The 15,114-nt window shown below is 38.9% G+C and overlaps 1 protein-coding gene across 1 annotated transcript in view; it reads left to right on the top strand.

Moving 5' to 3' along the window:
* LOC145979562 (uncharacterized) overlaps positions 1 to 15,114 on the top strand; it is a 339,077-nt gene that overhangs the window by 254,301 nt on the left and 69,662 nt on the right. Inside the window, exons 20-21 of the mRNA XM_083112535.1 lie at positions 7,970 to 8,085; positions 9,475 to 9,565. Of these exons, the coding sequence (XP_082968661.1) occupies positions 7,970 to 8,085; positions 9,475 to 9,565 (207 nt within the window). The remainder of the gene's footprint in view (positions 1 to 7,969; positions 8,086 to 9,474; positions 9,566 to 15,114) is intronic.

Raw genomic sequence — 15,114 nt, 5'->3', positions numbered from 1 at the left:
AAGGACACCAAAAACCTATTTGATTCCATGGTGTCGGAGTTCGATTGGTCGACAGGACGAGTTTTATCCTGGTGATTGAGGTATGTACTTTTTCAACCCCCCCTTTTTGACATATTGTGAAAAGTGAAGTGTGCTGGATACTGTATCTTTCCGAACCGAGTCACGAGTTTGAATATTGGGAGGAAGAAGATACGAACGGCGAAACCTTCGAATTACTAGGCAAATAACTATATATTATTGGTCAAAAAATGAGTCGTCGTCGCGTTTGTAATAAAGGAATGTAAGGGTGACGTTCAAACTTTTAAATGTTGAGTAAGCAAGGCGTACACTAGCGTAATTTAGTAAATTACTTCAGGGAAGGGAGACTACGATTTAAAGAAATGGTTGGTTGGCAGATGGAAGGATAAAAATAAAAGGGAGCACCAAAGTTAAAACGGGGAATTGGTTGCAAGGAAAAGTGTGAACATTAATGTACTTTTGAAGATTGACCTTTTTAAATTTTTGATGTTATGAATACCGACGTGTTTTGATGATTGTATTTATTTGTTTGTTCTCTTACGATTTAGTGTATAAATCTCAGAGTAAAAAAGGAGATAATTGTTGAATCTATTTGAAAGATTGTCGTGGGAGTAAAATGGGAAGGGTTGTTAATAATTGTTGAATGTATCTGTTTGTTTGATTGAAACGTCAATCGAGCTTCGTTGGGTGATTAACGTAATAAATTCAGACCTAGTGTCTCAAATTGAATATTGCTCTATGTTTTGACCCTTTACTCCAAACAAACGTATAAAAAAATCCATTATCTGAATTGTAAACTAATTGATTTGTGTTGCAACGGATTGTTCGGAGGCGGACGCGCGGATATATGTGTGTGTGTGTGTGTGTGTGTGTGTGTGTGTGTGTGTGTGTGTGTGTGTGTGTGTGTTTATATATATATATATATATATATATATATATATATATATATAGACTTGTAAATCTAGTGTGAATTTTGGCAGTAATTTATGAACGTATTTTGCTTGGTGTCTTTCGATAGATCCCATATTTTCGGGCATACTCTACATTAAGCTTTTGGTTCTCGTTAGAGACTGAGGTGACAGTGCTAAACACTTGTCATTAACCTCAAGAAACCGTGGCTTTTGTAACTGAATGGTTCTTTTGTTTTTTAGCGTACGTCTATTAGTTTGATCCCGGACTTTCTGCGTGCTTTCCTAAAATTTTGATTACTTTTCTTACGTACGCAACCAACACGTTACAAAGTTCCTGGAAGCAGAGCTGGTTCTATTAATATATACAGTAGAAATATATATATAAAAAAAATCCCCCCTTATATTACAATTGTTGGTAGTATTGGTGTTACAACAAACCCTTCTCATAATTTTTTTGATTTCACTTTTACCCCCATTTTTTCTGGTAATACAGGATTGCAAAATTTTTTTGGGGGAGCGAGTAGTCATCATAGAAATTTTTGTAAATTGATTGCAATTTTCTTACTGCATATCTTTATGTTGTACTTCTGCAATTTTCTTGTACCTATGATATTACTGGTTTCCCTTTTGTTCTGGTTATTTATTTTTGGACATTCGGGGTATCCTCACCGAGCGGTCTGTATAATGTCTGTTCCCCTTCATGGCCATTTGCACGGGTCGCCTCCTTTCCCCTTCCCGCCCGTAAACATACAACCTTGACCCTTTTTGCAAACTCCAAACCTTCACACACCCAGAGAACTTTTGTTACCTCCCGACTATTCACATATTACAAATTACATTAGATATACGACAGCCATAGATCTTTTACGGGTATTACCGCAGACAGATGGTTCTGATCCCGACCAGTTGTTTAATTTTTTGTTAACCCTTCACAAAACCTTTAAACTAAATCTTTTAGATTTGGAATCATTATTGTTGATGGCATTTGCATCAACGAAGGGACCCCTTCGAGAAACTTGGTATGATTCCCTCATTGAAAAACTTCCATGGCCGATGTTTATACGCGTTATTTGGTATCGCCTCGTTCCTTTTCCCACAATGCAAATGTTGCTTGATAAATACCTACTTCGTCCTCAACGAACAGATGAATTTCTCTCCACCTATTTAAATGACATTTACAATGCTTATCATGTATTACCTATAGATTGGTCTGAACCTAGTCTTTTGGAATTTGCATTACTGAGTTTGCAGGATACCACTCGTCTGCACTTAATGGGTTTCGATCGACCGACTTCAATCTCCAATTTCATCTGTTTATCTAGGGAAATATGGCCTATGGAATTACGCCGGATGGAGCAACAGGTGGAGAAATGTAAATTACATCCTATCGATTCTCCTCTCCCCCAGGTGCTTGCACCTGTAGCACATCCCCTACCAGCCTTACCTGTATTTTCTTCTCCTTCCTCTTCCTTGGATGGTTTAAAACAACCCGATGATTTACCTTTTAATGTCGTCCCACAGCATAATAATAACTTATCGAATATTAAGCCCTCTCATTTCGGTACGGAACAATCTTCTTCATCGGAGACCACGACTCTAACTCATATAGAACACCCCTTGACGATTACTGAAAAAGCAGTGCCAATTATACATGCCACTTTGAATTCTACACCGAGTCGTCTTCTTGTCGATTCAGGAAGTTCCGTGTCATTAATTGCGAGGGGATTTTTAGCCACCTTACGTCCCATACCATCTACTCTTAAAGACACTATTCGTACATTACAAACCGTCAATAGTCAATCTATATACCTTGATTCACGCGTGGTTTTGACATTGAAGTTACAGGGGTTGTCCTGGAAATGGACCTTTTGGATTTCGGAAACTTTACCCTTTCCGGTTATTCTCGGCTCAGATTTTTTTTCACATTCTAAGGGTACTATTTCCTTTGACCATTTAGTTGTTTCCTTTCCCTATTCCAATGATTCCATTCCTTTCACCTCTTCTGTACCTCAGGCAACAAAACATCAGGTACGACTTGATGAGGACGTTAGTCCCCCTCCAACCAATAACTTGTCTACCAGTATTATCAGTTTATTACAGGAATACGATGACGTTGTTACAGAACGTGTGGGTAGTTGTACGCTGGAACCTGTTTCCATTCCCTTAATTACAAATGTTCCTTTTCGTTCCAAACCATCCCAATTAAACCCCACGCAAACAAATATTTTACGTCAGCAAATTCAGGAGTTGCTGGACCAGAACATTATAGAGGAGTGCGCCTCCCCCTATGCATCCCCTTGTTTCCTCGTCGATAAGAAGGACGGCGGTCATCGCCTTGTATGCAGTTATAAGCATTTAAACCGACTTATTGCCTATGACAATTTTCCACAAAGCCGTATAGATTTGATTTTTCAACATTTACAAACTGCTAGAGTATTCTCCTGCTTGGATCTTTGCAAAAGTTTTCACCAGATTAGGTTAGACGAATCTAGTAAAGACTTAACGGCTTTTGTCACCTCTCTCGGTCAATACCAGTATACCAGGGTTCCATTTGGTATTAATCTCGGTACTCAACTATTGACACGTGCTTTGGATAAAATCTTGGGTCCCTTTAAATACAAATTCCTGGTTAATTACGCTGACGACGTTTTGATCTTTAGTCCAGATGAAAAAACCCACTTGACTCATCTTAAATTGGTTCTTCAGGCATTTCGAGAGGCCGGGTTAACTGTAAACCCAGTCAAATCCAAATGGATGCAAACCGAGGTCAAATACCTCGGATATATTTTACGTGAGGGGCAACTTGTTTTAGACCCCGACCGTATCTCTGTGATTCAAGATATGGCCCCCCCTAGGAACGTCAAAGCTGTCCAGCGCATTTTGGGATTATTGGGGTACTACTCGCGCTTTATTCCATCGTATTCTGACCTTACCTCCAGATAAAAAGAAAAAGGGTCTTACATTTATGTGGTCTGAGAGTGATCAACAACAATTTGATCATCTTAAACAGGCTTTTCTTAAGCATACTGTTTTAGCTTTGCCAGATTTCTCAAAAGAATTTCTGACTTTACTTTCTTTCAAATGATTTCCTGTTGATTCCCATGTCAGCAGAGTTTAAAGATGCACTGAAGTTCGCCAGTGTAATATTCTTGTAACAAGCTACTTTCCACGTTTCAGCCGGACCCGTGATTTGACTATCGAGCTATGATGCCAGGGGTCCCGGGTTCAAATCATGCCTTTGGCATGATACAATATGTATAAATAGCGTTTAATTTAGTAAAAATATATATATTTTTATGGGTATTATCTAGGATTGAATCGATATCACTTTGAATGGATACCAATGTTCATACCCTTACTGGGCCTCCTCAATTGCATAGTGGTAGCATCATCGCCTTGTAATCAAGGAGTCCTGTGTTCGATACCCAGTGGAGGCACATAGTAGTTTGGATCCCACTTTAAACTTTAGGTCCAGTCTTGATTAGCCTTACTGTGCATAAAGAGGACTTAAAACATAAACTCAATCAATCACAACCTAACTGATTCCCACCAATACTGATGCTTGAAAATTGTAATAATTAAATGTTATTCAAATCGTTGATTAATATTAGTAAGTGTGTATTCTACTTTTATTATAAGCACCAATTTATCAGCATTTTCCTTCAAAATATTCAAGAATTGCATCGGAATAGTCGAATATCTGTTGTGGATCACAAAATTCACTTTTCACACAATGTTGATGCCAAATAAATGGAAACTTCATATTTGGATAACTTCCAGGATATTTAGACTCTGCAAAAGTGTGGTATGGCAGACCTCGTGAAATACTAAAATGCTGGAAAAGTGTCGCCCGGTAAATAAAGTCTAACTGATGGTTTCCGATACCAGTACCATGATATCAGCTGATACTGATACATCAACAACAGCATCAGCTCAGCTCTAGTATTAATTATTAATTTGCTCAGATTTCACTTGCTTACTTTCATTAATTAAGGATATTATCCATTTTTGTCCTACATACATATCTGCAATTTTATATCAGATCAGAGGTTCATTAACAGTATTGATATTGATATTGATATTGGTAAACATTTTATATCTGTCTATCCCCAATAAACAGTAAATATGATTTTTATATCATTGCCATTGATTATAAAAAAACTGAAGGAAAATGGAAATACATTTCAATAAAGCAATGCATGGCAAGCTCATCATATGAAATATTAGTTACATCTCATCACGAATGAAATCACCAGAACCACCTACCACACCCACACCAAACAATCCAAAACCAACCCTCCTGCTCTGATCACCCAATACCACCCTCACCTTATGAAAATCAAACATACCCTCCACTCCTTCGTTCCCATCCTTCACAGTGATCCTGACACCAGGGATATCTTTCGGTACAAACTGAGGGTCATCTTCCGACAACCCCCAAAACACCTTGGTCCCAAATACACCAACCCCTTGCATGCCAGATCCCCCCCAGCCCACAATTGAAACAAACCCAGGTGTAAGATGTCCTCCCCGATGCCACAGTGGTTGTGACATCATCTTGAACTCAATGGGTCATAGGTTCAATACCCGGAGGAGGTCCAGTCGCAATTAGCCTTTCTGTGCATTAAGTGCACTTATAACAAAAACTGAAACTCTCCAGATCCCTACCACTGCTGGTGAGTTCACCCTTCACCCAAAGGGCACCTGCCACTCCTCCAACCTTATATGCATCCTCATCTGCCAAATCTGTGGTAACTTTTACCTTGGCAACACCTTTACCCCCTCGAACCTCAGAATCAATAACCACGATTCTTCAATTCAAAACTCCGACCTCACTGTCGCCACCTATACCAACAGCCCACAACACCACCTTTAACAACTGTTTCCATGTGGCCATTATCCACTTATTATCCCCATGCACAGTGTAACATATTTTTAAGTCGTGATGACAATGATAACGAAGAAGAGGGAGAAGAAAATGGCGCACGATGAATAACAGAGGAACAGGAGATACAATGCACATGAAGACTCTTCAATGTTTCCTAAACACAACCAAGCACCTAACCCGAAATTCACTGAATCTCCTTAATTAACTATCTTAATCTATGACGACTTAGGCGTGGAAATTTCCCTCATGCAGAGCAATTTAATAATTAACAAGAAGAATATCTGTTGCGAATATATGAGGGTAATTCTTCGACATCCGACATGTCATTCTTTCAAAAAGGGAAAAGAACCTTCCTTCGCATGTCTCTCTGTCTTGATGCAAATGAGAATTGTATTAATGCTCTGCCATCACTCTCTCCACTTGATTCACCTTCCTTATTTTCGAAGATGATTTCTCTTCAGCCTCAAAGCTACCTTTTGTTAGAGCAGTTAGAGATACTCTTTTCAATGGAATCTTCTTTTGCGCCATCTCAGGAACAGGTGAATGAACTTAAACAATTTGGCCAAAAGCAAGAAAAGAAACCTGGCAATGTCACGTTGAGCATTTACCAGAAAGAAAACACATACAAATTTGGCAACACTGGGCAAGCAAGAAAATTATACTGCAAACACATTTTTACTGACAATCCAAGTTGCTTTTATTTAGATCTCTTCTTTTTTTCTTCTTAAGGAAAAGTACACGTTACAACAATGGCATTCTTAAAACTGATAAAGATATACTTTACAATCTCAACAATCATTTTCTGTTCTGAAACAAAAATAACAAGCTTCTTTCTTAAAGGTTCGTTTTTTTTGTCAAATATGACATTTCTTTTCTCCTCAAGCTTGAACGGTAAAAGATTTAGTACATGTACATGGCTGGTAATCCAGTGGTCGACGGTTCGATGCTTGATCCGCGAAAGTTATGCACAATGCCAAGAAAAGAATGGGTAAAATGAGCCCTGCGATGGGCCTACCCATCGTAGATGAACAACTACGCACATAATTGTAATTTAGGAAATATGAGGGAAAACCATACATGATGAGAAAGGAAAAACAATTCCTGATATTGAGAAAACTTCACAGGAATCTATACATGAAATAACTAGTCTGCCTGGACCCATGACAAGTACAATTTACATATTAAGAACTCAGGTCCAACAAGGCCAATATCTCCGCCACTGCAACACTAATGCAACAATATGTTCAGTTTTGAACCCCAGTACGGAGTTCTGCAAAACCCAAAAGCAAAACATAAGCACCGTTGCATGGAAATAAACAGACATCTTAAAGAAAATCAATAAAAATAAATTTACAAAATAATTTAGAAGACAAAATATTAATAGCACATAACACGGTTCTCCACTGCAATAACAATGACCAACAGCTTGGGTCCAACCTCATCTTGATGCTAATTGAGACCTTACAGAGCAGCCACATTGTGGAGAATGATGTGCACTCTACTAATTCTGAAAATCAACTGCCCAGAATATCACTGCTGCACCGTTTATATAGCAGTGCGCAAGGCAGCTTTGTGACTTTATCATCGTCACTCGAAAATTCCCAAGCATTCGCGAAGCTAGCCAACTCTAATAATCACAAATGGTAACTAAACATACAACAAAAGAAAACATTAAATAATCAATATGGTCCATAGTATTAATTACAAAAGACGTGGATGAGCCAAAAGGGACGTGTCAACAGACACCTTTTCCTGCAGGCGGTGGGAAGGGCCTACATATCAGGCACGGATGCCACTATACCCCCTTGCCTGACTCAACCTAGCCACTCAATAAATGCCCCACCCCCTTTCCTGCCCTTTTGAACTAACCACCACCTAACATGCAGTAAACACTGGCAAGAGAACACACCTTCACATCAACACCTGTTATCTATCTCTTCTTTCTGGCTTCACTGATATACTGACAGCATCTTAGTCTGTATTTCTACTTTGTGAACATGTGGCAAGAAATATCATAAGAATTTCTTATTTGTGGTAAGTGTTTACTGTCTTCTACCTCACATATTGTGTGTGTGTGTATAATTTTTATATACATAAAATATTACATCTATAATATTTTTTTCTGGATAGTAACAAAAATATTGTTTTACAGGGAGACAAGGACCAAAGGGACAACGTGGTCTATCAGGAAGAAGAGGCTTCAATGGGACTTATGGAGATCCAGGGATTGGAGGAGGACCAGGAGTTAGGGGTCCACCTGGAGCAAAGGTTGGTACTTCTTTTAATTTAAACTCTGAGCACATAGAGTCACAGTATTGAAAGTGTAGAAATTCCAAATGTAATTCCAGCCTAAGATTGTCTGTCCTGTGAACCAAACCTGGGGAGTCAAATATCTTACTGCCTGGACCACTGATGGTATGAGGCTGTGTGAAGTAAGGTGTCAGACTTTGGCCTAAGGCTATGAGTACAAGCTCGAGTCTCCAGAGATTACTTCTGAGATTTTGGCCAGTGTATGAGACTGATGGGCGCCATCATGAGGAAATTAGAGAGCTACTAATGAGTAGCATATTACAGTCATAGAAATCTGCAAGAAATGACATGGTTTGTCATGATTGACCACACATCACCATCGCCCTCCTCTGCTGAGGCATGTGGATGTGTGCCAGACCCTGTGGCCAAGTGGTTAGCACATCGTGCTGCAACGCAAAGGGTCCTGGGTTCGAATCCCGCTCAGGCTTGGTTGTTTGTGAATGTCCATTCATCAATTTCATCACTCATCCCTATCTTTGCAAATTAGCCAAGAGGCACAAAAACGCGAAGTAAAATAAACTAAATCAATCAATCAAAGCATGTGGATGTGGGCCAGCAGTTGGTAGGTGGGCCCTGGCCCTCATGGTTTGTTGGGCTATGGGTTTAAGGGCATGGTGGGTTACATTCCCAGTTGCAGATTGCAGAAAATGGGATAAAATTTAAGGAGATGGTGAATCTGCGAAAACAGAATTTCTTAGTTTGAACAGTGGCATGAATTATCATCAAATTTAATTTGTAGATGTTGAATAATAACTTAAAATAACTAAAATGCAAATATTATTTTAAAATAACTAAATTTCAGGGCTGAACCAGCATCGGTATATATTTGTATTGGTGCTATTTTGAAGTAAAATTATGTTGAATGTTATGCTAAATTTGAAATTTCCATTGATTTTGCAACAACTGATAACAGATATTTTAATATTCTGATGTAATTTTTTAATATTTTATAGCAAAATTCTAGCAAATTGGTTTCGTAAAGTAAAGGCCTAGATATGCAGTTTCTTTTCCAAATATAAACCCCACTGTGGTAACATGATACATTGATTAAGATTGTGAATTAATGTTTCATTTTCTTTGAAGAACATGTGGAATTTTACATGTAATTGATACAATATCAGTATCAGCTAATTTTATATCAGTGCCAGCAGAAATTTCATATCAGTCTATCTCTTTAATTTATTAATTTAATAGTGGAAATTGAATCCTACCTTCCATAACCATTGCTTAGTTTCATGCAACCCTAGTTTGTTCATGTGTTCCTTGACAGACACTAATTGTATGTATTATATATTATACCTCATATAATGCCAGAGCCATGCCTTATGAGATATTCTCATTATTTAGGGTCCCCTTGGTGATCCTGGACAAATCGGCATTCCAGGTCCACCTGGAGAATCGCAGTTCAGTGGGCCAAAGGGTGAAATTGGTGAATCAGGTATGTTGTGGTTATACTTGAAGTTATTTGTAAGTGTTACTAGCATACTGTAACATGTCTAGGCATGCTGGTTGATGATAATCAACTTGGTAATCTGTCTGTCATTTTTTTTAAAATTCCACAACATAATCAGAATTGAAGACTTAAATTGGTAAACGCTGTAAGTGCCACAAGAATTCAAACACCGTTTTCCACGTTAAACTGTGCAATGTGCCATGCTTTATAATGTGGTAAACGTGAAAAGTGGCTGGTAGCCCCTAATTAGTTCAAAGGGCGTGTAAAGAGGTCACTAGTGTGAACGTTCTTATGGGCTGATGTGCAGAACGATGCGATTTCCCAATACTTTCGCTTTTGGCACTTAAAACGTTTACCACTTTTAGTCCTCAATTCATGATTGTTGTTTACTTGTATTTATAATCAGAATAATTACCACCAATTTTTCTTGGGTTAACATGCTACACCTCCACCTAATTCAGTAATACAACATTTAAAATATTACATTTAAAAACAAATTATTTGGTCTAGGAATTAATTCATGCGGTTGTTACGCACACATTGAAGCTGTAGTTCAAACACAAAATACATAAATACCTTAAGAAAAATATTGTCCATCGCGAGCCACCACTTTCGCTCATCTGAAAGGCAAGTTACGGATTCTGTGGTGAAAGAAGTCCTCATCCTTTGAAGCGATCCAGTCAGAGACCCATTTTTCGATATCTTCTGAAGAAGTGAACCGCTGTCCAATCAAATCGTTATTCATGCAATCGAACAAGTAGTAGTCCGAAGGAGCAACGTCTGGTGAATACGGCAGGTGGGGTAAAACTTCCCATCCGACATTTTCTAAATAGGTTTTGACCGGTTTTGCAACATGTGGGCGAGCGTTATCATGTTGAAAAATAAGTTTATCATGTCTGTTCTCCCATTCTGGTCGTTTCCTGGCCAGAGCTTGCTTCAAACGCATTAATTGTCGTCAATAACGTTCTCCATTAATAGTTTCACCCGGTTGCAGCAGCTCATAGTACACCACACCTTTCATATCCCACTATATGCACAGCATAACCATTGCACAGTGAATATCTCGTTTCGGTTGTGATGGACCTGGTTCACCTGGCTTCACCCAGGCCTTTTTTCGTTTCGGGTTCTCGTAATGGATCCACTTCTCATCGCCAATAACAATGCGATGCAAAAACCCCTTTCTTTTCTGTCTTTGAAGCAGCAATTCGCAAATGTTTTTTTGTCTTTCAACGTCTCTGTTTTTCAATTCATGTGGAACCCAATGTGACATCTTTTGAATCATTCCCATGGCTTTGAGGTGTTTGGAAACTGTTGTTTGATCAACACCTAATGCTTCTGCAAGTTCTTCCTGCGTTTGACACGAATCCTGATCGAGCAATGCTCTCAATTCTTCGTCTTCAAATTTTTTTGGCTGTCCAGGTCGCTCTTGGTCTTGCAGGCCAAAATCATCACTTCTAAACCGTGCAAACCACTTCTGACACATTCGCTCAGCTAGCGCATGGTCACCATACACTTCCACCAAAATATGATGACTTTCGGTAGCACTTTTCTGCATGTTAAAGTAATGAAGCAGAACACCCCGCAAAAACACTTTATCTGGCACGAACTGCGCCATGTTCAGTTGACTACAAACTGCTGTTGTTTACGCATCAATCAACTGCCCTATACTACGAACGATGTGCGCTGACAGGAGTTTTCAACGCATGTGTGGATACACGGAACTGTGAGACGATACGCTCGTTACGCCATCTCTTGTCCAGGCGCACAAATTAATTCCTACACCAAATACTTCAAACAAGTGTTCTCGGGTTACCAGCCAGGTTAAGTCAATGTTGGCTTCCAATGTTTCAAGTGCATACATTAAAGCCAACATCGACTTAAGATGTAAATTGTGTTATGATATAATTCTGTAATCCTATCTAATAGTTATTGACTAACCTCTAAGTTTCTTTCAGGTTGCTTGGATGGAAATGTTAGTTGTTTTTATAGAGATTATGATGTATGCTGATAAAAAAAAATGAAGCCTAGCATTTTCCTTTATCCAAATCTGCTTACAGTTTGATAAATTCAAAGAAAAGTCGGATGTCGCTTTTTTAAATTTTTCATATATTAGTAACTTACGAGGGGGTATCAAAACGTTCGTGCAATCACCTGGAAGGAAACAACTTTGGACAAGTACAAAATCATGGTGGTATTAGTCCTTCTCCACATAATCGCCATGCTTGGTGATAACATTTCTGCCAGCAGTTTTTCACCTTGCGTAAACCGTTTTTATAGAACACTGCATTTTGGGCCTGAATCCACATTCCACCTTAGAAATGACATCATCCCTTGTGTCAAAGTGGCGTCCTTTGAGTGGACGCTTCATTTCCGGAGAGAGGAAGAAGTCACTCGGTGCCAGTTCTGGGGAATATGGAGGGTTGGGCAAAATTTTGTATCCTAATTGAACTGTTTTCGAAATGGATGCATTGGCAGAATGGGCTGGTGCGTTGTCTGCCAATAGCAGCACTCCTTTTGTGAGCTTTCCTCGCCTTTTCACTTTAAGTTTTGATGTAACCGAGCTAGGAGATCACAATAATAGTCATTTGTGATTGTGTGAACCTGTGGCAGGTAGTCCGTCAGGATGACTCCCTCACAGTCCCAGATAACGGACAGCATCACCTTAGTGGCTGACTTTAGCACTCTTGCCTTTTTGGGGGGTGGTGAGGAGCTGTGTTTCCACTGCTTACTCATCTCCTTTGTTTCTGGGTCATAAAGGTAGAACCAACTTTCATCCATTGTAACCAGTCTGCTGAAAAACTCCTCTTCATCCAGCTCACAGAGGCCTAACATCTCTAGTGCTGCTTCCTCTCTAAGGTGCAGCTGGTGATGGATGATATTCCAGATGGATCCATAACTAACACCGATTACAGCCATCACACTTTCAATGGTGATCCTCCTGTCTTCCGTTATCATCTTCTCCACTTTCTCCATCAATGTGCCATCATTTGTGAAGGACGGTCTCCCTGTCCCAGGGGCATCGGAAATTAGCATGTGACAGGTTTGGAACTGCTGTTTCCAGTTGGAAACCATCTCATAGGATGGGCTTTCCTCCCCGTACACTGCTTTCATCTCATCATGAATTTGCTTCGCTGCTTTCCCCTGGAGATGCAGGAATTTGATGACGCTCCATCCCTCAATTTTGTCAATCATGATACCTTCCTTTATTCACGTGTAAAAAAAAGGATAGCAATAAACATCCAAAACAGACAAAAATTTGTGTGCTTAACCTAGAAGGACCATTGTAGAATACACATATCTGAGGGGGTTTCTAGTTTGTTTCCTTCCAGGAGATTGCACGAACTTTTTAATACCCCCTCGTATTGTTTGGAACATATATAATATTACCTGAACTCAGCAACTTTGGCTAGAAATCGCAAAAATACGTGCCAAGAAAAATAAAGAAGAAGAAGATGATAAAAAGATGTATGGTTTCTGTTTTGTGGGATTTATGCAAGTGTAATTGAAGAAAAGTTTTTCCAGATTAATATTGTTATTACCTGATTCAGTGGCTTCCTTTAAGTGTAATGTATATGGAACTAACAACATTAGTATTTAGTGTTCTCTGACAGAAAACATATAAGGTGGTGTGGATACTTATATTTCATCCAATGTCTTAATGTTGATCCCATGTCAGAGTAGGCTGGTAATATCTTGCTGTTTTCCATGAAAGGAGTGATGGTAGAATTTTCTAGTGATGAAACCAGGTAATGCAACAAACACAGCCAATCAAGCCACCTATAACCAAAAATATTTGAGGTTCTAAAGGCATAAAGGTGAAAGTTACATTGAAAATTAAGCACAGCATCATGTTTATTGTGAAATTCTATCCCATTTTGTTACATGACCACCTTACATTTAAGAAATTGAAGTTGACTCCAAGATGGCAGACTTAAAGATGATCGCAAATTTGGTAACATACCCTAACAAGTTTCCCCCCTTTCCTACATCATGCATCAATGTGTTTGATTCATTTTTCCCATCTTTGTTTGCACTTATGGACAACCCTGATCATTTATAATTATCTGTTACTTGTATTAAACATTGTCTATTTTTATATATTCAGGTTAATGTTATTGCTTTTCAATCATGTTTCCAGTATAGCATGATATAAAGCTAGAGGTCCTAGGTTCAAATGCTGGTTAAATCATGGATGTGTCATTGTGCTTGTAACATAATCCATTTCATCACAGGGGTCCAGGGGGTTTGAATTCCGGGCTGGGCATGGGTGTTCTTTCTGAGTGCCCCTTCATCAATTTCATCATATCATCACTCATCCTCATTGTCGCAATTAGCCAAAGTGACAGAAATGCAATGCTAAATAACAAATTAAATGAAACCATTTCATCATCTTCATCATCGTGAAAAGGTAGAAAAGTGACATAAAATAAATGAAATAAAAAGAATGAATGATAGTGAAGCACATTTCAGTGCTTTGAATTCCATTTTAAACTGTAAGTCCAGTCCCAGTTTAGTGCATCTGTGGAAGAAGTGGACTGATAACGGCACAAGTTCTGTGTCTGTAGTAGAAACCAAAAGTGTTTGTCAGGATAGAGAGACCAAACCAACAAATTTAAGACATTGGTAGTATCAGCGGTTCATTGATAAATATTAGGGATGGGACCGATTAATCGGTACTCTATCGGTATCGGCCAATATAGGCATATCAGTGTATCGGTAAAATTAACGATTATTTTACCGATCTGATATATCAATAAATATCTGATAAATTAGTGCAAAATTCTGCCATTTTGTTGTAATTTTTATGAATAATCTCCATGCTCTAATTTCTAAAAAAATAAATGTCTAAATATGCAACTTCTCTTGCACTGCAGTCACATTGAAACAATTTATTAAGGAGGTCAATGAACCTTTCAGGTTCTTCAAGGACCACTTCTAATTTTATATCGGATCGGTAGAATATCGGTTATTGGTATCGGTAAATTTAATATCGGTACTTTATCGGTATCGGCCGAAATTTCATATCAGTCCATCCCTAATAAATATATTAAAAGCTAGACATTTGCAATTTATCAGTTTGAAATATAGCTTGCCCAGTTACCAGGCTGGATGGAGGGAGCGTACGAGTAGATTCCTCCTTGTCAGGCAGTCTGCTTCGATTGAATTGATTTGGTGTTTTAAGTCCACTTTATGCACAGTAAGGCTAATCCGGACTGGTCCTACAATTTAAAGTGGATCCGAACCAGTATGTGCCTCCTCCAGGAATCGAACCCAGGTCCCCTTGATTACAAGGCGATGCAGTCTGCTGTGAACTTTACCATTCTGTACCAAGTAGCATTAGTCATTTGTTGTTTTACACATACCCAATTGGTTAGTGCTACTTCTTTGCTGTGAGTGGTGCTGTGTTTGATCCCAGTGAGAGTGCTGAAATGTAGTGGCGAGGTGTATGTAGTCATCACAAGAGTTGCCGAATGTCAGGATCGATATTTTAACCAGGAAGGGAGGAAGGGGGTGCAATAATTCTGCAGGATGAA

Source organism: Lepisma saccharinum, chromosome 26 (assembly GCF_977018435.1).
Source record: "Lepisma saccharinum chromosome 26, izLepSacc3.1, whole genome shotgun sequence".
In the NCBI taxonomy this organism is placed as follows: Eukaryota; Metazoa; Arthropoda; class Insecta; order Zygentoma; family Lepismatidae; genus Lepisma; species Lepisma saccharinum.
The sequence above is the reverse complement of the archived record's forward strand: the minus strand, read 5'-3'. Positions and strand labels throughout refer to the sequence as shown.